The following is a 24,480-nucleotide window of genomic DNA, read 5'->3' as shown; positions in this document are numbered from 1 at the left end:
GAGGAGTGGAATTAATTCGAGACAGTACTTTGTGATGAGCAATAGGTTTGACTGATGACACCAAAACCAGAACTGGAGTACCACCGAGAGCAAGGTAGGCTTCCTCTGTGTGGCAGTAAAGTTTAGGGCTACCACCATCCACAATTCTCCCCGCGGTATCATGTTTAGTGAATTGAATGTAGTAATGTTTGTCTGTATACAGAAGCATCAGTTAATCATAAAATTAATGCCATGGAAAGTAGCCTTGCTGAATGTAAGTGTTGATGGTGTAACATCCATGCTGGAGCTGGTTGCTGAGGTTCTTTCTGTAGTCAGTGGGCTGAAATAAGAGTTCAGTCCACCTCGTCCCAAGGCAGGTTTCTGAAAAGATGAGATAAATTATGATCCAGATGTGCCTGCTAGCAGTGTTGGGGATGACGTGTGTGGTGTTCAGGTAAAGGTCACCCTGGTGCATGTCTGAATTTAGGTGAGGTGAACCTTGCTGTACAAGTTTCTCACAGGCGAAAATTCCTTATAGGCAAAAGTTTTATTCTTCCTTTTTATCTAGAAATTGCATCTGTCAGCATCTGTGTATGTGTTTTTTTAGGCTGACCTTTTGTTCTAAAGCATTTACAAAACTTAGTGTGATGGATTTAGAAGAGATTCTGCTTGAAATGCATCTTGTATGACTGTGTTATCCATTACCAGGTGAACTGATACCAGTTAAGTGACATCTGTGATAGAAAGACAGTAAGCTTATCTCAGTTTCTTGCAATAAAAAAGAAAAAAAAATGCTGATGTGGTTTCTGTTGCCACTAATTCTGTAGGGAGTATCTTTGAAGCAAGTTCAGTTTTCTTAATTGAATGGTAAAACAAGAGATGCCCAGAAGCCCTTTGAATCTGGAAAGCTTCAAATAGGACTTGAAACTTAGTAATGAATCTTCCCTGAAAAACATTGAGAAAGTAAAGGCTTAAATATTTTTCCTGTCCCTTGTTTTGCCATTTTGAAGAAACTTATTTTGTAAGTTCATATACAACATCTAGGTAGTTATAACCTCCACGCTAAAGTGGAAAGGAGAGGAGCCTTTGCTTAGGTTAAACACTAAACGTATGAGCAATACTTAAATCATTTGGTTAGCCACTTAAATAAAACGAGAAAATTGTGTACAAAACCAGTACATGAACCACTGGACAGATGGGTGCCATGAATGTTTGAAATACATGATAGACAAACTATGTAATGAACTATGTAATAAACTATGGAGGTGGATGCGTTATGTATATTTAGTTCTCAGAATTTTCCCTATTCCCCTAAGCCAGAGGAGCTTCCTGGTGGCCTTAAACTTCAAAAGCAAATTCTGGTTCTCATGGTCTTGTCTTGAGCAAATACTTACAGGAGTGCCTACTGGTTTTTAGTATATAGGGAAAAACATCCGTACCCCTAAAGGAGCTGGGTAGTTGGTTCTGGGAAGAGGGCTCTGTGCTTGAATTCCTTATACACTGAAAGACAGGCAAAATAAATTGATCTGACTATGTTGCTCGTATGCTTTCTAGCAGTTTTCTTAAATTCAAGTGGATGCAAGTGTTGTGCTTTGTGTGGGACAATTCAGTATTGTCCAGATGTCAGGAATTTTCTGATCTTGCTTACCCTATCATGCCTTGCAAGCTTTTCTGATGCGCAGCAACCTGTTTGCCAGTCTTAAGTAAACTGGATACAGGGTTTGCATGAGGATTCTCAATTCTGTCTGCATCATGCTGATATTGGAAATAGGTTGTATTAGCATTTTAGGGATTTGGATAACTTTGTGTGCAGAAGTGCAAGCATCAACAGTCTCTGAGTTGCCTAGGCAATGAGACAAAGGTTTTGTTATTTGTGATCCTGTGCTTTTATTGTCCTAATTGCATCTAAACTGTGTTCTTATTTCTTAGATATATTTGTGGATCTGACCCATTGCCATCAGGTAATCCACTACCTTCAACGGAGACTTACCCTGAAACCAGTACAGAGGTAGTAAAAGTTTACAATATGTTAATATAGTTGTGGGTTTTTTTGGTTTTAGGGTTTTTTTTGAAACCAGTTATTCCAAAGTTTCAGTATATTGGAAACCTTCATTCTGCTGCAGCACTTGCCTTGTTTCAAGGAGATTATAATAAATATCCAAATATCATGTATTAAAATCCCTAAACCATACCACACCTTTGCAGTCATACATGATAAAACTCAGGAGGACACTGCAGCCAGTCTTGCAGTGTAAATTTTTACAGTTAGGAGGGAGATTGCAGTACTCTAATAACGATTTAGAATTAAGGTGTGTATATTTACATATATATGTTTGTGTACATGGTGATATAAAAGGAAAGATATTCAATCTGGATATGAACTCATGTTTGGTTAAAAGAGGTTTACATCTGTACAAACAAAACCATAGCTGTGGCTTGAACTGCTTTGCAAAATTACTGGGTTCCAATGGGACTGCTGAGTGCAAACAACAGAAAGCAAAGATCAGTAGTCTGCTTTGCTAGACTCAGTGAAATGAAATAAAACCAAAAGAAGACCCAAGGGTCCTGTGTAACCTAGTTCTAACCCATAGCAAAGGAAAAAAATTAAAAGACCCTTCTGACAACTCCAGTATGTCTTTATGAGTCAAAATACTGAAGTCAGTCAGGTTTTCCCTATACAAAGATGACTGGGAAGACTTTGGCCCTGGTGGGACATCATTATTTTGCCTTGTGAGTTTAAGAACAAAAAAACAGGAAAAGACAGTGAAAAAATATGCAGACTTTGAAATGACTAAACAGTCTGTTAAAAATATATGTAATGATTTATTGATTCAGCGGGAGGCCTAGTATTTTTCTGAATAAGAAAAACATTAGACCAGGATTTCTTTTCTAGTTTAAGATTTGGATATGTCATCATTCTGCAGTAAGTATGCAGCTAGCTTTAAATAAAAGAAGGAAAGAAAGAATAGAAAGCAGTCTGTTTGTGGAAGGAGAAAGGACACCTTGTAGAACTCTGTTGTTGTAGCTAGTCACGTTTACTAGAGATAAATCCATTCTTTTCCATAGCAGCCACAGCAGAGATTAAGGTATATGTACTTTGAAGCTTTAGATTTTGAAGCTTTTTGGTGGCACCTCCTGCTTTTTATTTGTGGAACTTTATCTTGAGGTGTCTTTTTAAAAGTCTGTTTGTGTGATACGTATTGAACTGTATGCAGAAACCAAAGGTGTCCAAGATCATAAATAAAACTGAAGCTCTGCCAAATTAAGGGCTTTTTAATAGGTCGGTCTGAATACATCCTCAAAAAATGTAAGCAACAAATAATGAATGTTCCTAAAGGCTTAAGCAGGAGGAAGTGAGAATCATCTTAAAATGGTCTTTTTGCTGTGCTGACTCCTTCAGTAATAAACTGCTTTTCACTGTGTTTTAGGAACTGCAGGAAGGCCTTCTCCCTCTGACGATTTCATTAAAGAACCCCAGATGTGGAGGGCGGTGGCTAGTGCCCTGCTGAGGGCCAAAGTCCCCAACAGCGGAGCGTGCTGCCTGCCGCCAGCGCAGAAGGGCAGGAGCCTGCTCACCAGGACCACTCGGCATCGCTGGCAGAGAGCTGCTGTGGAGTCCTGCACCAGCCGGCCCTTTAGCATGGACCTGGGGATACAGAAGGTGGAAGCTCTGGATGCCGGTCATTTCATCCGTATAGAGTGGGAGGATGGGAGCGAAAGCCGCTACCCCTGTGTCTGGCTGAGGGACAACTGCCAGTGTCCACACTGCTTCCTGCGCTCAGCCAAGGCACGCAGGCTGCTCTTCGAGGACCTGGACGTGAACATCGTGGTGAAGGAAGTCACTGTGCCAGACAGAAAGAAGGTATTTAAAGCAAACCTTCGTTCACCCCCTCATGAAATTCATCTAACCCTTGTTGATCTGTAAATTAGAGACGTTCCCATGTTATACTTTAACCAGAATTTGTTTATCTGCAAGCCCTACCATGAATTTGCGAAGCTTCTAGGAATAATCACAATTTGGGGAATTTGGATAATCCTGTCTATAAATGAAACTTCACTTTATAGATGTTATGGAGAGAGCACAGAAAACCAGGCTTCAGATTATAGAATATAATTGTGCTTTTTAAAGTTCTGCTGTATATTTCTCCATCAGCAGATGCACAAAAGAAAACATAGGCATTTCCCACACTTTTAATTACACTTTCAGATGTCTTTTTTTCCCCTCTTTATTCTCCAAGTAAATGTCTTGAAAATCAGAAAAACAAATTGCAAGTGATGACAACCTTAATCCGTAACAAAAATATCAGTTTATTAGCTAATTTCTAATATGCAAAAAACTTCATCTCAGAGCAAAAAACCAAAGCTGAAGTGAATATTGAGACCTGGCCTAGTGTCTGTATCTATGTTTGAGTCTACCTATTCTACATTATTTTTTTTTATTAAATAGAGGAGGTTATTCCTCACCACAAGAAGGATGTTGAGGCTCTGGAGCGTGTCCAGAGAAGAGCAACAAAGCTGGTGAGGGGGCTGGAGAACAAGTCTTATGAGGAGCGGCTGAGAGAGCTGGGGTTGTTTAGCCTTGAGAAGAGGAGGCTGAGGGGAGACCTTATTACTCTCTACAACTACCTGAAAGGAGGTTGTGGAGAGGAGGGAGCTGGCCTCTTCTCCCAAGTGACAGGGGACAGGACAAGAGGGAATGGCCTGAAGCTCCACCAGGGGAGGTTCAGGTTGGATATCAGAAAAAAATTCTTCACAGTAAGAGTCATTGGGTACTGGAACAGGCTGCCCAGGGAGGTGGTCGAGTCGCCTTCCCTGGAGGTGTTTAAGGAACGGGTGGATGAAGTACTTAGGGACGTGGTTTAGGGAGTGTTAGGAACGGTTGGACTCGATGATCCAATGGGTCCTTTCCAACCTTGTGATTCTGTGATTCTGTGATTCGCTGAGAGAGGATGGGAACTGCCTTCCCTATCAATTTTAATCTTTCCTGTGATGTAAAAGCCTAATGTATAGTTTACATTTTATAGGTTTTATTAACAGTAGTAATGTCTCCTTTGATACGCAAACTCGCTTCCTTTGATTTTTACAGTTAAATATGTTTTATACATGTTAAAGATGTAGCAGACAACCCTTTAGCAGCTGCGGCAGCCACGCTGCAGGGTAAGTTTGCAGAGGCTGACCAGTGCCACAGTATGACTCGGCCACAGCGTAAGAGTCTGTTTTGAGGAATTCTGGGCTCCGAAGTTGGTTGTCACCAGAATCAATGTCATGTAAATTAATTCTTTGAATAGGTAAATGTATTGTGATAACAGAGGGATTGTCTGCTTCCTGTTTATTCTCAGGAACTGAGGGAAGCACTGTGCTAATCCTAAACTGATACTGGTATGTTACCTTGATGTGAATGAGCAGAGTTATGTGAAATGGGAATCGATACCTACTAAACAGCCTTGAGAATTCAGCTGAGGGTGAGCACTGCACTGAGCTCTTTTAGTTCATGACAAGCAAAGCCATATGCTTTCTTTCCAGCTTTTATTCAGGAATTAAAAAAAAAAAAAAACGACCAAACAAAAAAACACATTCTCAGAATGTATTTGAAAGAAAGAAAGCTTTTCAAAACTAGGAGACGAATTTCTCTTCTAGCATTTCTCTTTTTTTTGCCTGTCTTTCTTGTTCTTTTTCTATTTTAACAAGCTGTCAGTGTTTTGGAAGATATTTTTACTCTCTTCAGGGTTATGGTGTAGCACTCTCCCCAGTGATACATGCCAGCTTCTGTTATTCTGCTCTTTCTGCTAAGCACAGCTCCCACAGTGAAAGCAGCCCACACAAACCAGCAAATTAGGGCATGGGTTCATGTGAAAATGAGCGTTTACAAAAGGTATCAGAATTTGGATTATATTCAGGTTGGGTTTTCATTACTTGTTGGTCATTATGCTACAAGGAAGGCTTAACTGTGATATTGATCTAAATATTGCAATTTCTGTACTTTCTCAGGGTTTTTGGGTAGTTCTGTGTGATTGTTTTTGAAACTTTTGTTCTAAAATTATGTTTTATTTTATATTGGGAGATCTCTATTACATGGCCTGATGAACACGCAAGCGAATATGAAGCTGAGTGGTTGAAAAAACGATGTTTCTCTGAAGAAGCCAGAGCAGAAATGCGAGAAGATTTATTTTTATCAGGTAGGAATTAAAACCACATCTATCGTGCTTGTTTCAAATTCAAGGAGTCTGACCCTGACTGTCCAGGCTAGAGGTCCCCGCATGGGGACCAAGTCTACCCAGCTGGAGCAGTGGCAGCCACTCTTGATGCTCAGTGCCAGGCTGTGCATACATAACAGGGGCCCATGGTTACCCTTTCCCTCCTCTAACCTCTGGACCCGAGAGGAGTTCAGCTTGCTGGGCTGCATTTGCTTTCCTAAAAGCCTTTTGCTTCCAGAAAGGGTCAGTAAGTCTTGAAAAATGAGCCTTGTGGACCAGCAGTGGTTTATGTAACAAAGCAAGTGTGTGTGTGTGGGCTATTAAACTTGTTTAAATTTTTATTTTTAGAAAGATTATTGGGAATTACAAGGGAATTATAGCTGAAATTTTAAAAATTCACATTCTGGGGCCCTCTGTTAAAAAGTAACCATGTAGCATAGTCTAGTGCTGAAGTTCACATTGTGTTTGCTCTGCGTCCCCTGCTTACTGCACGTCTTCTGGTCAAGAAGCATTTTGTGCACCCAAGAGGGTAACATTTACCCAGTACAAATCATTCGTCCTTTTGAGTTCTAAACCCACTAGGTTTGTCAGGCACATCATTGTCTCTTTGGCAGCCTCTACAATTGTAAGTACGATAAGTGTGAAAACTTATTCAGAAAAGATTTCTGCTGTGGCTGTTGACAGTATTCCTGTGAGATGTGCTCTTGCAGAAGATTGAGGATATATGTTCAGAGTTAAGATTGCATCTGTTAAAATAGAGTATTACTTTACAAAAAAGAAATAAGAGGCAGGATGATGATGTGAAACTCAGATGCAGATATTAGTTTCCTCAGAGCTCAGCCAAAGGGAAATCTGTGATTGGCTTACGCTCCTTTTTTTTTTTTTCTGAGTGTTTTCCATTCTTTAAAAAAAAAAAAAAAAGAGGACATTTGTTTGTTTGTTTACCCATGAAAGATGAGAAATAGAAAAATACGTGGCCCTAAATATCTTCGGCATCTGAGTGTTGTTTGGCAATGTAGGGACAACTGAAGGGGCCAGTTATCTTTCCCAGTTTCTGCAGGTCAGTTATCCCTTAGCTCTTAGCATCTGTTCTCCTAAACAAAAGTCAGTTCTTAAGATTCAGCCATTTATATCTGGCTTAATACTGAAGCAATGAGTAATATTTCCATTCATTTCAGCGGATCATATAACAGGCTCTTCGTAGTTCAGAATGAACATTTTACTCCAGTGATATAAAAGTTCATGGCTGCTTTAGCTTTGGCAAGAATAAACTACACTGTTTACTATTTTGGAGGGTTGCACATGTTCCCGGAATGAACATGGTGAAGATGCAAACCTCACTCGGGGAAACTAGATTTGATTTTTCAGGTAGTTGGAATTTTTATTTGGAAAAATGAAGATGCTTTGGAAGGTAGCAAGATGTGTTGTAGCCTTTACGGGATGTAAATTTATGGGAAGTGAAGGTTATTCTAATTAATTGCTAGATTAATTAGTGCAGATCTCTGTTTATGTTTGTAGGCAAAGGTATCAATAACTGAGATTTTGGTATTTCAAATGTAACACTCTTTTTTTTCCCCCATTATGAAGCCTGACTGGCTGTGATTTACATTCATACACACACATTTACGCAGTGCTTACCCTCAGCATCTACATACAGTGCTTATTTAGGAACCGGTTCTGCTACCACTCTTATCCAATGGAGCCATCCAGTTAAAATATACACCAAAGATACATTTTATTCTTTGGGCAATGCTTTTGCAAATTCTGTTTTCCATAGCGGATCCGAAGGAAGTTGTTTATGAAAACTAAACTAAATTAGGGTCCTGCATGAATTTTGGCTGTATTTAGTAGTGTCATTCTGCTCTTTCTGGTATTCCCAGAGAAGATCCGGCTCATTGTGACAGATAGCTTCTCCCAGCTTTTCTCAGGTTTCAGCTGCAAAAAAGGCTGCAGTTATAAAGCGTGCGAGTTTGCTTGCTGGCTGGTTTAAGACCCGTTTCTCATTGTGTACGGGGATAAGTTTAGAATTGGCTTCCTTCTGGTCAGTGGAGTTACACACTGCAAATTGCATGCCCTTGAGTAGATCCCAGCAGTATAGTATTACAGGCAGTGACATGGAATGCCAGCCCTGCATGCTGGTTCAACAAATATAAGAGCAATCTCACCAGACTGCTGTAGTTAGAGGTTAACCTTGACTGCTGACATTATCACAGCTGTGGCTTTCTTTTTACTCTTTTTTTTTTTTTTTTGAAAGGGGTTATTTTCTTTTCATGTTACTTTTATTATAGCTTTTCATCATAATTTCTGATTGAAAAAAAATTAGATGTCAGGCATGTGTCAAACCCGGAAAGAAGACTAGGTCAGGTTTCATTGCATGATGGAAGAGACTATAAATAGTTCTACTCCAAGGTGTCAGGTTTCCCGTTTTAAGAACAGTGCCAGGTCTTATCCATGTGAGTATACAAAGTTTGCGTACGTGGAGGCTCTTTTCAGCCCAGCTTACAAGATGCTTCCAAAAGAGCAGGAAAAGGGCCATCTTCTCCAGTTCTGATTTCTCAAGGATACTCTTTGTTTTCCCTGCTGTTTACTTATGTTCTCCCCAACAAATTCAACAGGAAGGATTTAGCACCTTGTGAATTCTCTCTATAACTTAGGGTTGATGTATGGTAGAGGAATCCCGTGGAAGACACTTGAGCACACTAGGTGCTTTCCAGTATGAAGCCTCTCATTGCATTGTATTGCATTTGCTGAGGCTCATTTTCCAAGATAGTGGCATCCCAACAACCGGGTGTGGGGCAAAAAAAGAAATTAAATTATATCATAATTATACTTTCATATTGGGTGGAGGAGAAGATTATCAGAGGTAGCACCTGATCCTACTTGCATAATACTTTTCATCTTAGGTGAGGTTAAGGTCTTCAGCTAAGGATAAAGTTTTCAGAGGATGATAGTCCTTTAAAATGATATATGATAGTGGATATATATCCAGCTCCACCAAAGTTTGAATTAGCGTGTTGACAGCATCAAGGGTGCTTTCAGTTTCTCTGTTAGGTCCTGAGAGATGATAATTTTAAGAGGAAAAAGTTAAAATTTGCTTTTTGCTAAAAGAGTTTGGTCATTTGAATAAAAGCTGCCCCCAAGACTTAGGCTGCCATAAACAAACATAATTCCCAATACACCACAAGTATACGTGGACTTCAACAAACATGAAAATACACATTGTAGACAAACCAATTTTAGATTAAATAAATTAATCTAGTATGTCTAGACTTTCTTTACCACCTAACTCTAATATAGAAGGCTTTGACCAGCACTGTCCTGAACTGCACAGTAAACCCTGAATAATTCCAGATGTTTGTTGGTGCATGCACACTGTCTGCAGGAGCTGGGCAAAGGCCATCTTCTCATTTTCTACGAACTTGAATGTAAGTGACTTTTTATGACTAACCTGGTATGATCAAGAAAAGACGTTTCTTTTTCTCTTTCCCCTGCCCCAGGTTGTTGTTATCATATTGAAAGAGGCGGCAAATCATTCATTCTCTCAAAAGCAGTTTATTAGCCATAGTGTAAATGGTCAGTGAAGATACAAAATTATTCTACAAGACCTTTGTTTTTATCTCTTATGAATTTTTCAGCTACATTTGTAAACATAAAGATTTTTAATTTGGCAGCTGCAACTGTGCTGTGCAAGTGAGACCTAAGGCTACCCAGGCACCAATGGCTCATTCTTCTCTTTCTTACCCCTTCAGCTTTTAGATCTTATGTTCTTAGATTTCAACTACAGTACAATGGAAACTGTATTGGCTGTGGTTACATGGTGGGAAAAACGTGCTATGCTGACATGTTAAAATAATGAAGGACGCGAGTGGGATCAATTACCACCAGGAAATACTGGAGGAGAGTACAGTCTCTGTTGAGTGCAACTTCTTGATAGATTTTTCAGGCTGGAGGGCTTCTCTGGATAAAAATAGGAATAAAGTTCTTATTGTTTGGTATGCGGGAGAATAATATGCTATGTGGGACACAGAAGTTTCTAAGATTTTCGTGCAGACTTTTGAAAAAATATTAAGTGGAAGAGCTTAAATATCTTCCCTTCAAAGGATCTTTTATGATTTTATGATGTATGCTTTCCTGTCCCTTTTCCAAAAAATTATGGACCTGCTAATTTGTCAAACTGTAAATATTGGACAGCATACAACATTTTCATCTAGGGCTGAGAAGAAGGAAGTCTTTACTACTTATTTTAGTGTAGATCTATTAGTTGTCTCTCTGCTACTACTACTGAACTTACCTGGCTGTGATGGTCTCTGTGATGGTCAGGAGGGGAAGTCCTGCACTGTTTTTCATTGAAATTTGAATTGTTTAAAAGTAGTTTGTGTATTTCAGACTGAAGTGTTAGAAATTAGACCTCAGATTCATTGCAGCAACTGGGATTAAAACTGACACCATTTCCAAGATCTCTCTGAAAAACCCCACAATTACTGGTATGTAAAGCCTAAAGATTCAAAAGACTGTAGGAAAGCCTATGCTAAAATGAACAGGAAGTCACAATAAAATATATTCTGTGCAACTTACTGTATGCACCTGCTGTAAGTAAACATCCGATAGTCAACTGCACAAAAGCAGTATGATTGTCATCCAGTTTCCTCCTGCTAATAGTAAAAATCTTTATTATGTGTACAGACTTGAGCTAATACTTAACTGCTGCATGTTTCTCCCCGTTTTGTGCAGCTTTATTGCCGTGAATCACTTTCTTTTCTTCACGGCTTTAAAATTTTTTCCTGCTTCTTTCTGTCCATGGAGAGTATGCCTTTCTAATACTTTCAATGGTTTGTGCAGTGCAGTAAAGAGAGTGGTTTGACTTGTTTTCTAAATATGCAAATTTATTATTTGACTGCTTTTCATCATCTTCTATGGCATATTTAGTATTAAACAAAGTGGTCATATTAATATTCTTAGCATAAAGCACTAGACTCTACACGTGAAATTTTCATGAACGTGCTAAGCAAAGGTATCATCTTTAAAAAATAATCAGAGTAGCTGTAAGGGTTTACCAGAAAGATAGAATGATGTATCAAGATAAGCTTTGCAGAGGTCTATGCTTTATGCAATACTGTTCCTTATTTTCCTTGGTGACTATGATGGGGAGGAGTAGCCACGTTAATTTTGCAATTACACCAATTAGGGGTTGACTGAATGTATGTCGAAGGGCCAGGGTTACAGCTCTAAATGGCCTTTACAAATAGAAGGAATGGAAAGAAACAATAAAAAATGCCTAACGGGTTGAGTGACTAGGTCATTTACCCTAATAGTCTCTGGGAAGCCACTCTCTGCAGTCCATTTCCTTCATGTTTCTTCAACATTCATCAGAGTTTCCTGCAGGATACCACAGTTTGGCTGCCGTTTGAGGGTAACATAGGGAAATAACCACCTAGGTTGGATGGAGTTGGTACTGGTCACGGGCTGAATGCGAGTCTGTGCTGGCCAAGGCAAACATGGCTTTCAACTGAGTCCAAAGTCTAACCTGCACAAGAGATGAAGTAGTCCTGCTCCTTTTGATGGAGTAAGGCTTCTGTAGTTTGTATCAGTCCTGAGCACCACACGTCAAGAAAGACTCAACGTGCTCCTTGGAAAGTGCTCCTGAGTAATGGCCCAGAAGCATCTAAGAAATAAGTGCTGGGGCAGAGGGGAGAAAGAGAATGAACCATTTGTTTTCCATGTTCGTGGTAGATTCATCACTGTACAAATGTATATATGTGAATAGATTTTCTTAATGCTGTTCAGAACAGGTAAAAATTTGAGCTCAGACATACTGTAAAAACTTTCAGACTCAGAGGAATATTTTAAGACATAAAGCAAGGGCATGTTTTTAATAGCAATAACTTTACAAGCCACACTGGATTTTTTTTTCCTCCTAGATACCAACTGCTGCTGTATTCCTTCCATTTCCCGAGATTAGTAATACTTGGAGCAGTGTACAATGCATTTTCAGCTTTTGGCATATTTACCACAGAGTCATTACAGAGTACATTGGCAAATGTCGGGGGGAAAGATTACTCCTGCCCAAACACTAAACTCTTGGCTGCATCAAGATGTCATTGAAGGGCTGGGAACTTGGAGCCTTTCCTCACTGAAATATGAGGTAGGATTTATAAGCATTTGTGTAATATGAAGAAAAAAGAAAACAAAAAATGAAAAAAAGAAAAACAACCTCTAATCACTAAGGATGCTCGCTGCACTTGTCACTGAAAGTGAATTCATGTGAGAGAACTGGAACTTTGAAGACAGAGTTTATAGCCTTTCCAGGCAGGATTTAACTATATATTCACTGCTTTCTGTCTTGGAGGGTGGGGGTATTAATACAAAGTAGCTTAGCATTGAAAAAAAAAAATGCTTTAATTGCACCATTTCTTTGAAATTTTGCAATTTCCACATTGTAGCAGTGCTATAATGGTTAAATATCTTCAGTCAGCAAGCAGTGTTGACCCCTGAATACGCTGCAGAGACTGGGAAAGGATAAATTCCCAGTACCTTCGTGAGATTCAGATGATTGACAGGTTTTGCACAGAAAAATGATTGATCTTGCAATCGGAAGCATTTTGAATTTAGCTTGTCTCCCTTGCAAGGCTCCTAGAGTTGGAGATATGAGACCAGAGGTCTGCCTCCACTGCAGGGGGCCTGGCTGGGAGAGGGACCAAATGAGTTGTTGTTCCTTGAATGCTCTCTGCAGATTAACTGTAAGGGTTGGGAGTTTTGTATTCCAAAATCAAGGAGAGTCTCAGGCAGGTATGCTGAGCATGTACTGTTTTGCAGTGTTGTGGCAAACCAGATGTTTGCATTGAAAGCCAAAACCACCCCAAAACCCAACACCACAGCCCATGCCCATTGGCTGCTGAAGAGGCATCCCACATTAGATGGAACTTCTAGCAAGCACAGTGGGAACTGGGAATTTGAACAAAGAGAACTTTATGGTCCATATACTTGGAGAAGCCTTGGACTCCTGGAGTTGTAGTTGAATTCCAGGTACAAATATTTATTACCCAAAAAGGGGAAAAAACTGTTGTTATGTTCCTTGAAATATTAATATTCTTCCATACCTTGTTTCATTTGGGGATGATGAGGAAAATGTTTATTAATTAGACAGCAGGAAAGACTAGGAAGGAAAAGTTGAAACTTAAATATTCCATTAGTTTTCGCATAGTTATTTACTTTCACCAACACTAAAGCTGAAATTTGTCTTTCAAAGGATATTCCTAGCAGTTTACACAGTATACCTAAAGCTGTTTTAATGTCATAACTTTTAATGGAGAAAAAGGAAAACATTCATATTTTGTTTTTCCCCTGTCTTTTGAGTGTGTGAAAGGATGTATGTTGAGTTAAACACACTGGAACAGTGAGCAGCAGGCCACGGAGTGGTCTCAAAAAGGAACTTAATGAGGTGAGATTATACCCCTCCTCAAGGACTACACTTTTCTCATTTTTTGACCATGTGAAATTCAACAACTTGTCAATCATTCTACAATTTCTTTGAAATACAGAGTAGCGTATAAAAGATAGTCTATGTGAATAGCTTATATTTGAGTATCTGTGCTGTATTTCTTGGACGGTCTCTAGCCTTAGCCAAAGGGGAGAGGAACACTCGTGGTTGGAAATTCGCACTTTGCAGCTGTTGAGAAATGTTCTAGCTATCTAGTGTCTGGGTTCACTTTTTCATGAGCACTTTGCATTTTGTACTTGCTGCCTGTATCTGCGGAGGGAACCAAACCTGGCTCTTTACAGCTCTCTGCAGTGCAGCATGGCCCTCAGGTGAAATCCCTCAGAGCTCCCATTATGAAAACTGCTTGAAATAGAGAATAGTTTTTATTGGTCCTGTTTGTCGAAGGGATGTTGGAATAAAGAGAGGTATAGGTGTTTTATAAAAGATGCGATCTATATTTTTTTCAAATGTTTGTGGTCTCATTTCTAGTATTTAACCCTTTGGTTGATTGGACAACTGAATATTAGCTAAAATACCAAGTAAGCCAGACATGATTTAAACAAAACCACTATTCTATGGAATAGATAAAATCATTTTATGCTTTATTTTGCCATCTCTAAAGAATAAGCAGCTTCAGACAGAGTACATCAGAGCAAGGGAAATTAGTTATGACTTTACTGCAAGAATGAGAGTTCCGATTCAACACTTAAGAGAACACTTGACTTAAAAGTATTGTTTAGATTTTTGAAAAGGACTAGAACCAATGCTAATGTTTTGCAAAACAAAATATAAGAAGTAGCATCTTTGTCCTGTTTACCCATTAGTGTGCAATCTCTTTGGTTTGCATGTGTGTGTGTGTTTGTGAGCACGAACTAGTGAAGTTGGTTGGATGGCCGGGCCCAGAGAGTGGTGGTCAATGGAGTTAACTCCAGCTGGAGGCCAGTCACAAGTGGGGTTCCTCAGGGCTCAGTGCTGGGTCCAGCTCTGTTCAATGTCTTTATCAATGACCTGGATGAAGGCATCGAGTGCACCCTTAGCAAGTTTGCAGATGACACTAAGCTGGGAGGAAGTGTCGACCTGCTGGAGGGTAGGGAGGCTCTGGAAAGGGATCTGAACAGGCTGGACTGCTGGGCCGAGACCAATGGGATGAGGTTTAACAAGGCCAAATGCCGGGTCCTGCACTTGGGGCACAACAATCCCCATGCAGCGCTACAGACTGGGAGAAGAATGGCTGGAGAGCTGCACAGAAGAGAAGGACCTGGGGGTGCTGGTTGACAGCCGACTGAACATGAGCCAGCAGTGTGCCCAGGTGGCCAAGAAGGCCAACGGCATCTTGGCTTGGATCAGAAATGGGGTCACCAGCAGGTCCAGGGAGGTTATTCTCCCTCTGTACTCAGCACTGGTGAGACCGCACCTCGAATACTGTGTTCAGTTCTGGACCCCTCACCACAAGAAGGATATTGAGGCTCTGGAGCGTGTCCAGAGAAGAGCAACGAAGCTGGTGAAGGGGCTGGAGAACAAGTCTTGCGAGGAGAGAGAGCTGAGAGAGCTGGGGTTGTTTAGCCTGGAGAAGAGGAGGCTGAGGGGAGACCTTATTACTCTCTCCAACTACCTGAAAGGAGGTTGTGGAGAGGAGGGAGCTGGCCTCTTCTGCCAGGTGACAGGGGACAGGACAAGGGGGAATGGCCTGAAGCTCCGTCAGGGGAGGTTCAGGTTGGATATCAGAAAAAAATTCTTCACAGTAAGAGTCATCGGGCACTGGCAGAGGCTGCCCAGGGAGGTGGTCGAGTCGCCTTCCCTGGAGGTGTTTAAGGAACGGGTGGATGAAGTGCTGAGGGACGTGGTTTAGGGAGTGTTAGGAATGGTTGGACTCGATGATCCAATGGGTCCTTTCCAACCTTGTGATTCTGTGATTCTGTGAAGTGGCAAATAAGACAGCACCTCTATGATATATTGCAAGATGTATATGTCCAAATAGCCTTTTGAACATGCCATTCATAATTTCAGATTTAGTAAGCATATCACACCTCATTTTCTCGTTCTCACGTACCATTATTAATACTCCCTAAAAAAGTCTAAAATATTAAGACTCAAAGTTGCTAAATTGCAATCACCAGGGTTATTTTGCTCCTGAAATCAGCAGAGCTGAGAGTTAACAGCAGAAGAATCACAAAATGGGTAGTCACACACTGCCACTTTGTGGTGCCTTGGCCAGCCCGGCTGATATCAGTGAAGGAGACAGAGTGCGGCCATGGTGGGAGATTATAAAGGCTTGCATGCTCTCGCTTCCATGATAAAATGATTTTTTTTTCCTGTGAATTGGAATTGAATAGACTGTGTTGAACATTTCAGTGTCAAGGTGAGGAAGTGGGAGCAGATGTCCTTCAGGCAGCTGGCTCTGGGGATGAGGCTGTCCAGGAACCTCAGCATCTGGAGGGTTTCTAGACCTGAGCTGTCTCTCCCCTCAGCACCTTCTGCTCTAGTCACCCCTCAGAAAATAAACTGCCCTGTTCTCCAGGCGGAGTGTTGTCACCCTGGAGATTACACAGCAATGGGAGGGGCCTCTGGTTGTGTTGGCAGTCTCTGGCCATTTCTACAAAAGAGGGGAAAGGGTTTATGGTGTGGCTCTTCAGTTATGAGAGTCTTGGTGTGATTTGGACCTCTGTCACTTTGCTTCCAGCTCCCAAGCTGCTGCGCTGAGGTACCTCATCTCCCCTTACTTGGCCTCAGCTTCCTCTGCAACCAAAAGCAATTTTTATTCAGTCTCCAGACCCACTGTTTTTCCACCACTCAGTTCCCACTTCAGTTTTGTTGAGTAACTTTACAACTTCTTAGTAATTTTACAAGTAATGGATCTATTTTTCCTCTCTGGCAGCTGCTTCCACCCTTCAGTTGTCTTCTTTCCTGCTTTGGGGCCCAGGAGAGAGCCTTTGACAGAGCGCAAGAGAATGACTCGGCTCATAGAACCATAGAATGGTTTGGTTTGGAAGGGGCCTCTACAGGTCATCCAGCCCAACCCTCCTGCGGTTAGCATCTTCAACCACATCAGGTTGCTCAGAGCCCCATCCAACCTGACCTGGAATGTTTCCAGGGGTGGGACATCTACCACCTCTCTGGGCAACACGTTCCTGTGTTCCACTACTCTCATCATAAAAAATTGCTTCCATATAACTAGTCTAAATCCACCCTCTTTTAGTTTAAAGCTATTACCTCTTGTCCTGTCACTACAGGCACTATTAAAACACCTGTTCCTGTCGTTCTTATAAGCCTCCTTTAAGTATTGAAAAGCCACAATAAGGTCTCCTTGGAGCCTTCTCTTCTCCAAGTTGAAAAACCGCAACTTTCTCAGCCTTTTTTCCTTCTCATTTCTCTCCAAAGCTTGCTGCATCTGCAGGTGACTTCCTGGGCAGCACAATGGTGGGGACACTGTCAGCTGTGAAGACGTAGGACAGTGTGTTACCAAGTCTACTTGTAGACTTGTGCCTCAGAAAGCTATGGGTGATGGTACAGAGCAGCCACCAAAAGGTGTTACTGACATCACCTCGGTTGCCAAAATTAGAGGAATTGGAGCCTCTGCTGGAATTTTGTTCAAATATAGGCGAAAAGGGTACACCCCCGCTCCATTTTGCGCTAAGAAATATCTGAGCCTTTTGACTGATTGTTATAAGGGAACCTTCAGCATAAAACCCAAAATCATCCCAAAAAAATATATTTTGCTGAAGTTATAAGCAATTAAAAAAAAAAAAGCACTAAAACCCCACAATTAAACCCATGAGTTCTATAATAGAAAAAGTTATTTCTGATGAAATGTTGGTACCACTCATTGTTAACAACTCTTTCAGTATTATAGCTACAATTATGTGGGGGGTGCGTATGTGCTCCCATAAATAAAGACCTATCAGTGGTAGTGCGAACACAAGGAAGAGAACAGTTACCAGTTATGCTTTTTAGCAAGGTGGCTTAATTCAAGTTATACCTAGACCTAAGATTCATTTACACTAGTAAACCATTTCAGTTGTAATGTGCTAACAGTGCTTGCAAACTTAATTTCTAACAATAAAATCGGTGCCAAGTCCCTGTAGCAGCTTTCTTTCAGGTGTATGGACAACCATTCCACTTGACTTTAGATCCTGTACCGTTTTAAACTCCTCGTACTCTTTGAAAATCCCCACAAAGGAACAAATAAACAAAAGGCCAGGGTGAGTATAGTGGTTGGGAGACGTTGGGCAGTATTTTAGGACGTTTGCCTCTGGAATTCTTCGAGCTGCAGAAGGAAGTCACCAGGAGTTGTCAAGTACCAAATGTGAGCCACAGCTGTGGCTTCCACTGTCCTCTGCCAGTAGCACAGACAAATTAAATTGATGTTAACGGCACTAACAACTGGCAGGGTCCCGAAAGGGTCCTGCTGAGAAGTTGGGCTTTGGGCTCTGTGATTAATTTCCTGCCTTTTCACTTTCTGTCTACATTAATGATCCCAGGAGTTCTTGGCTGGATGTACTGGAGCCATTAAAACTTAGGTGATTTCTGTTGCAGTGTTGCCTAGCAAAATTGTTCATAGTAGGATTAGTCAAGGGGAGGGAGGAGGAATAATCTTGATTGTTTTAACAAAGTGATCTTGGCCTGGGAACATTGAGGCCAAAATAAGGAATCATGGGGTTTAGTTGTTATTTTGTTGTTTTGCCTGCACCATTGAACAGCTACAGCATCGCCTTTTATTGAAGGAAATGAAACTGATTTTGCAAATTACTCTGAAAATCTTAAAATATACCTGACTGGAGTAGTTTTAAGCAAGCAAATTATTAACAAAGAAATTCTTCCTGCAGCCACCTGTTTTCCCCTAGCTTGCAGCGCTACAGACTGGGGGAAGAGTGGCTGGAGAGCTGCACGGAAGAGAAGGACCTGGGGGTGCTGGTTGACAGCCGACTGAACATGAGCCAGCAGTGTGCCCAGGTGGCCAAGAAGGCCAACGGCATCTTGGCTTGTATCAGAAATGGGGTCACCAGCAGGTCCAGGGAGGTTATTCTCCCTCTGTACTCGGCACTGGTGAGACCGCACCTCGAGTAGTGTGTTCAGTTCTGGACCCCTCACCACAAGAAGGATGTTGAGGCTCTGGAGAGTGTCCAGAGAAGAGCAACGAAGCTGGTGAGGGGGCTGGAGAACAAGTCTGACGAGGAGCAGCTGAGAGACCTGGGGTTGTTTAGCCTGGAGAAGAGGAGGCTGAGGGGAGACCTTATTACTCTCTACAACTACCTGAAAGGAGGTTGTGGAGAGGAGGGAGCTGGGCTCTTCTCCCAAGTGACAGAGGACAGGACAAGAGGGAATGGCCTGAAGCTCCGTCAGGGGAGGTTCAGGTTGGATATCAGAAAAAAATTCTTCACAGTAAGAGTCATTGGGCACTGGCAGAGGCTGCCCAGGGAGGGGGTCGAGTCGCCTTCCCTGGAGGTGTTTAAGGAACGGGTGGATGAAGTGCTGAGGGGCATGGTTTAGGGAGTGTTAGGAATGGTTGGACTCGATGATCCAATGGGTCCTTTCCAACCTTGTGATTCTGTGATCCTGTGATTCTGTGATTCCCCATATGGAGAAACGGTGCTCTCAGTATTTTTTTCTAAAGCTCTTGTATGCTATTGATATGTCATGAACATGATTTGAGTTTGTGCAAAAATATATGAGGAATGATGGAAAGTATGAGTCTTGAGCTGATGCTCAGTTGTATATCAGCCTGAAGAAGCCGGTGAGGTGTCCCATTGCTTGGGGAAGAACATATTTTTGTAATTATATCTCTTTTTCAAATTTTGGAATATACTGAAGTCAAGAGGTGAGAGAACTTTGGGGAGAATGGATGTTTCAGCTTAGAATTGCACAATATTTGAAGGACACGGTGCTATATTTGTCCTTGTTTTCAGTGACGCTGCTAATTTTACATGGAAATTACTTTCGTTGCCTGTGTTTTGCAATGGTCCCACTATGTCCTTCACCCAAGCTCTGGAGCCCAGGACTCGGTGTGACAGGAACGTTGGATATCTTAGCTGCCAAAGTGAAAAAAACCAAACCCTGCGGAGCATCAGCAAGGTAATATTTCCCAGAGCTGTAAGCTTTGGCCGTATTTGCTGAGTTTCACAGGAATGGCAACTGTACATTCCTAACATGTGAACAACTTCTTTGCCTAACTTGACACTTGAAAGAATGGAAGCACTACAACTTCGCCACTAAGCCAATGCAGACGTTTTCACTTGGCTGTGTTCATTCTGCATTGTTCTAGGCTTTTTTTCCCCATTTTTGTTGTTGAAGTTCTCCCAGAATTATTTTCAGCAGATCCTGCCGTGGAAAACCGTAGCCCAAATCATTAACATTTATCCAAGTTACAAGCAAGCAAGACACTCCTACAGAAAAACGCAATACAATCATGGAATCATTAGATTGGAAAAGACCTTTGAGATCATCAGCTCTAACCATACTTGTCCACCACTAAATCATGTCCCCAAGCACCTTATCTATACCCATCTTTTAAGTGCTTCCAGGGATGGTGACTCCACCACCTCTTTGGACAGACTCTGCCAGTGCTTGATAACCATTTCACGGAAGAAATTTTTCCTAATGTCCAATCTTAAATGTCCCCTGGTGCAGCTTGAGGCCATTCCCTCTCGTCCTATCACCTGGGAGAGGAGACCAACACCCACCTCTCTACAGCCTTGTTTGAGGTAGTTGTGGAGAGCCATAAGGTGTCCCCTCAGCCTCCTCTTCTCCAGGCTAAACAACCCCAGTTCCCTCAGCTGCTTCTTGTAGGACTTGTGCAACTACAGTGGTAGAGTTCCACCAGCTGAGGTCTCTGATGAAAAATGTTTCATGGACATAGGCAAGGGAAACTGAAACCACTGGCCTCAAGTTATTAAGGAAGCTTCTTCATAGAGGTCTGCCAGAAGTTTTCATGGTACAACATTTTTGTCTAACATATTCCATGTGTCTCACATTTGGTTTTGAGCCCTATGAGTAAGATTCAGGATCTTGCCATGGAAAGATGAAGGAGGGGAAAATCTGTAGTTGTGCACTGTGGATGTTCTGGATATCTCTGACTGCAGTCTCCAAGAGAACCATTTAGCGCTCAGCCATGCACCTCATTACAAGGACAGACATTGAGATCCTGGAACGTATCCAGAGAAGAGCAACGAAGCTTCTGAGGGGGCTGGAGAATAAGTCTTATGAGGAGCTGCTGAGGGAACTGGGGCTGTTTAGCCTGGAGAAGAGGAGGCTGAGGGGAGACCTTATCACTGCCTACAACTACCTGAAAGGAGGTTGTAACGAGGTGGGTGTTGGTCTCTTCTCCCAAGTGATAGGATGAGGGGGAATGGCATCAAGTTGTGCCAGGTGAGGTTCAGATTGGACACTAGGAAAAATTGCTTCACCAAAAGGGGTATCAAGCACTGGCAGAGGCTGCCCAGAGAGGCGGTGGAGTCACCATCCCTGGAGGTACTTAAGAGATAGGTGGATGGAGTGCTTAGGGATATAATTTAATAGTGGACAGTTGTGGTTGGGCTTGATGATCTCAAAGGTCTTTTCCAACCGCGTGATTCTATGATTCTTTGGCCATTAAAATAAAACGGGCTTGGTTTCAGTAGGAAAAGCCTTTTGGTGAGAGCATAAATTCAGTTTCAGCAGGGAACACGTTTCTCATAATTCACAGCTCTCGTTAAATTTATTTCATTAAGAGAATTTATGATCATTGGTAGTTTTGGTGGCTTTTTTACTAAAATGGATGGGTTTTCATGAGATGAGGATGATGATTGTGTTCAACAACGTAGTCTGGCAGCTGAGAGTAAACGTCCAAGTGTGAGTACAAGTCACAAGTTCTGCAGTAGCAGAAATGTTGACAGTTTTGAATATTTGGAGGAAAGTTCCATGCAGAGAAGAACCCTTATTTACTTGACGTAAAAAGAATGGAAATAGTAAATCATGAAAATTTCAGTAGAAATAGAAACAGCATTGCTAGGGAGAAGGAACTGGAAAACAAACAACAGTGGGAGCCCTGCATCGTTGCGGTGAAGACATCTGAAAGGGTACACGTTGGTCCTGGTTATGTTTGGAAAGACTGTGCCCAATAAATTCACTTGGGCAAAAGCAAATCCATGCTGCAAACCCTGGGAAAAGAGCTCAGAAATGTTTTAAGGATTAGGAACACCTCATAAGACCCCAAATGTAATACCAACCCCTGAGTTGGGTCTCAAGCAATCCAGACGGCTTATTGATAGACCTCAGATGACCCCAGAAGATCCAAAAGTATTACTCTGACTTCAAATCACACCAAGGGGCTCATTGGCTGAGCTCAGATGATGTAAGGATGATGCCAACGCATGAGTTGGACATCAGGTAAGCACAGGGCCTCATTGGTGGACATCAACTGACCTCTACAAGAGTCCCAAATGCAGAGTTTGATCACAAGAAACTACGAGCTCTCATTGGTTCACCACAACAGAATACTACAAGGGTCTAAAAGCATGAGAACCTGCCTAGGGGGTCCCCAGAGAGTGCTTTAACCTCAGGTAACCCCCGGTCTTAATTGGATGAATGTCTGTGACACCTAGGGGGTCCCAAAAGAAGTGCTTTGACCTCAAGCAACCCCAGGACCTAATTACATGACTTCAACTGACCCCTAGGCTGTCTCCAGAGAGGTGCTTTGACCTCAGGTGACCCCAGGGCCTCCTAGGTTGACCTCAATTGACCCCAGGGCCCCCTAGGTTGACCTCAGGTGACCCCAGAGCCTCTTAGGTTGACCTCAAGTGACCCCAGGGCCCCCTAGGTTGACCTCAGGTGACCCCAGGGCCTCCTAGGTTGACCTCATGTGACCCCAGGGCCCCCTAGGTTGACCCCAAGTGACCCCAGGGCCTCCTAGGTTGACCTCAAGTGACCCCAGGATCTCTTAGGTTGAACTCAAGTGACCCCAGGGCAGCCTAGGTTGACCTCAAGTGACCTCCAGGCTGTCTCCAGAGAGGTGCTTTGACCTCAGGTGACACCAGGGCCTCCTAGGTTGACCCCAGGTGACCCCAGAACCTCCTAGGTTGACCTCAAGTGACCCCTAGTCTGTCTCCAGAGAGGTGCTTTGAACTCAGGTGACCCCAGGGCCCCCTAGCTTGACCTCAGGTGAACCCACGGCCTCCTAGGTTGCCCTCAAGTGACCCCTAGGCTGTCTCCAGAGAGGTGCTTTGACCTCAAGTGACCCCAGGGCCCCCTAGGTTGACCTCAGGTGACCCCAGGGCTACCTAGTTTGACCTCAGTTGACCCCAGGGCCCCATAGGTTGACCTCAGGTGACCCCAGGGCCCCCTAGGTTGACCTCAGGTGACCCCAGGGCCCCCTAGGTTGACCTCAGTTGACCCCAGGGCTACCTAGTTTGACCTCAAGTGACCCCAGGGCCCCCTAGGTTGACCTCAGTTGACCCCAGGGCTACCTAGTTTGACCTCAAGTGACCCCAGGGCCCCCTAGGTTGACCTCAGGTGACCCCAGGGCTACCTAGTTTGACCTCAAGTGACCCCAGGGCCCCCTAGGTTGACCTCAGGTGACCCCAGGGCCCCCTAGGTTGACCTCAAGTGACCCCTAGGCTGTCTCCAGAGAGGTGCTTTGACCTCAATTGACCCCAGGGCCCCCTAGGTTGACCTCAGTTGACCCCAGGGCTACCTAGTTTGACCTCAGTTGACCCCAGGGCTACCTAGTTTGACCTCAAGTGACCCCAGGGCCTCCTAGGTTGACCTCAGTTGACCCCAGGGCTACCTAGTTTGACCTCAATTGACCCCAGGGCCCCCTAGGTTGACCTCAGGTGACCCCAGGGCCCCCTAGGTTGACCTCAGGTGACCCCAGGGCTACCTAGTTTGACCTCAAGTGACCCCAGGGCCCCCTAGGTTGAACTCAAGTGACCCCAGGGCCCCCTAGGTTGACCTCAGGTGACCGCAGGGCCCCCTAGGTTGACCTCAAGTGACCCCAGGGCCCCCTAGGTTGACCTCAGGTGACCCCAGGGCCTCCTAGGTTGACCTCAGTTGACCCCAGGGCTACCTAGTTTGACCTCAAATGACCCCAGGGCCCCCTAGGTTGACCTCAGGTGACCCCAGGGCCCCCTGGGTTGACCTCAAGTGACCCCTAGGCTGTCTCCAGAGAGGTGCTTTGACCTCAATTGACCCCAGGGCCCCCTAGGTTGACCTCAGGTGACCCCAGGGCTACCTAGTTTGACCTGAAGTGACCCCAGGGCCCCCTAGGTTGACCTCAGGTGACCCCAGGGCCCCCTAGGTTGACCTCAGTTGACCCCAGGGCTACCTAGTTTGACCTCAAGTGACCCCAGGGCCCCCTAGGTTGACCTCAGGTGACCCCAGGGCTACCTAGTTTGACCTCAAGTGACCCCAGGGCCTCCTAGGTTGACCTCAGTTGACCCCAGGGCTACCTAGTTTGACCTCAAGTGACCCCAGGGCCTCCAGAGAGGTGCTTTGACCTCAGGTGACCCCAGGGCCCCCTAGGTTGACCTCAAGTGACCCCTAGTCTGTCTCCAGAGAGGTGCTTTGACCTCAGGTGACCCCAGGGCCTCTTATGGTGACCTCAAGTGACCCCAGGGCCTCCTAGGTTGACCTCAGGTGACCCCAGGGCCCCCTAGTTTGACCTCAAGTGACCCCAGGGCCCCCTAGGTTGACCTCAGGTGACCCCAGGGCCCCCTAGGTTGACCTCAGGTGACCCCAGGGCTACCTAGTTTGACCTCAAGTGACCCCAGGGCCCCCTAGGTTGACCTCAGTTGACCCCAGGGCTACCTAGTTTGACCTCAAGTGACCCCAGGGCCCCCTAGGTTGACCTCAGGTGACCCC

At 43.4% G+C, this 24,480-nt stretch overlaps 1 protein-coding gene across 2 annotated transcripts in view; it reads left to right on the top strand.

The window, feature by feature from the left end:
• Positions 1–24,480, top strand: part of BBOX1 (gamma-butyrobetaine hydroxylase 1) — a 53,028-nt gene that overhangs the window by 3,399 nt on the left and 25,149 nt on the right. For both annotated transcript variants that reach the window (XM_054069189.1, XM_054069188.1), the window contains exons 2-4: positions 1,909–1,987; positions 3,408–3,841; positions 6,041–6,155. In XM_054069189.1, the coding sequence (XP_053925164.1) occupies positions 3,458–3,841; positions 6,041–6,155 (499 nt within the window). In that variant the 5' untranslated portion in view covers positions 1,909–1,987; positions 3,408–3,457. The remainder of the gene's footprint in view (positions 1–1,908; positions 1,988–3,407; positions 3,842–6,040; positions 6,156–24,480) is intronic.

Source organism: Cuculus canorus, chromosome 5 (assembly GCF_017976375.1).
Source record: "Cuculus canorus isolate bCucCan1 chromosome 5, bCucCan1.pri, whole genome shotgun sequence".
Taxonomy (NCBI): domain Eukaryota; kingdom Metazoa; phylum Chordata; class Aves; order Cuculiformes; family Cuculidae; genus Cuculus; species Cuculus canorus.
The sequence above is the reverse complement of the archived record's forward strand: the minus strand, read 5'-3'. Positions and strand labels throughout refer to the sequence as shown.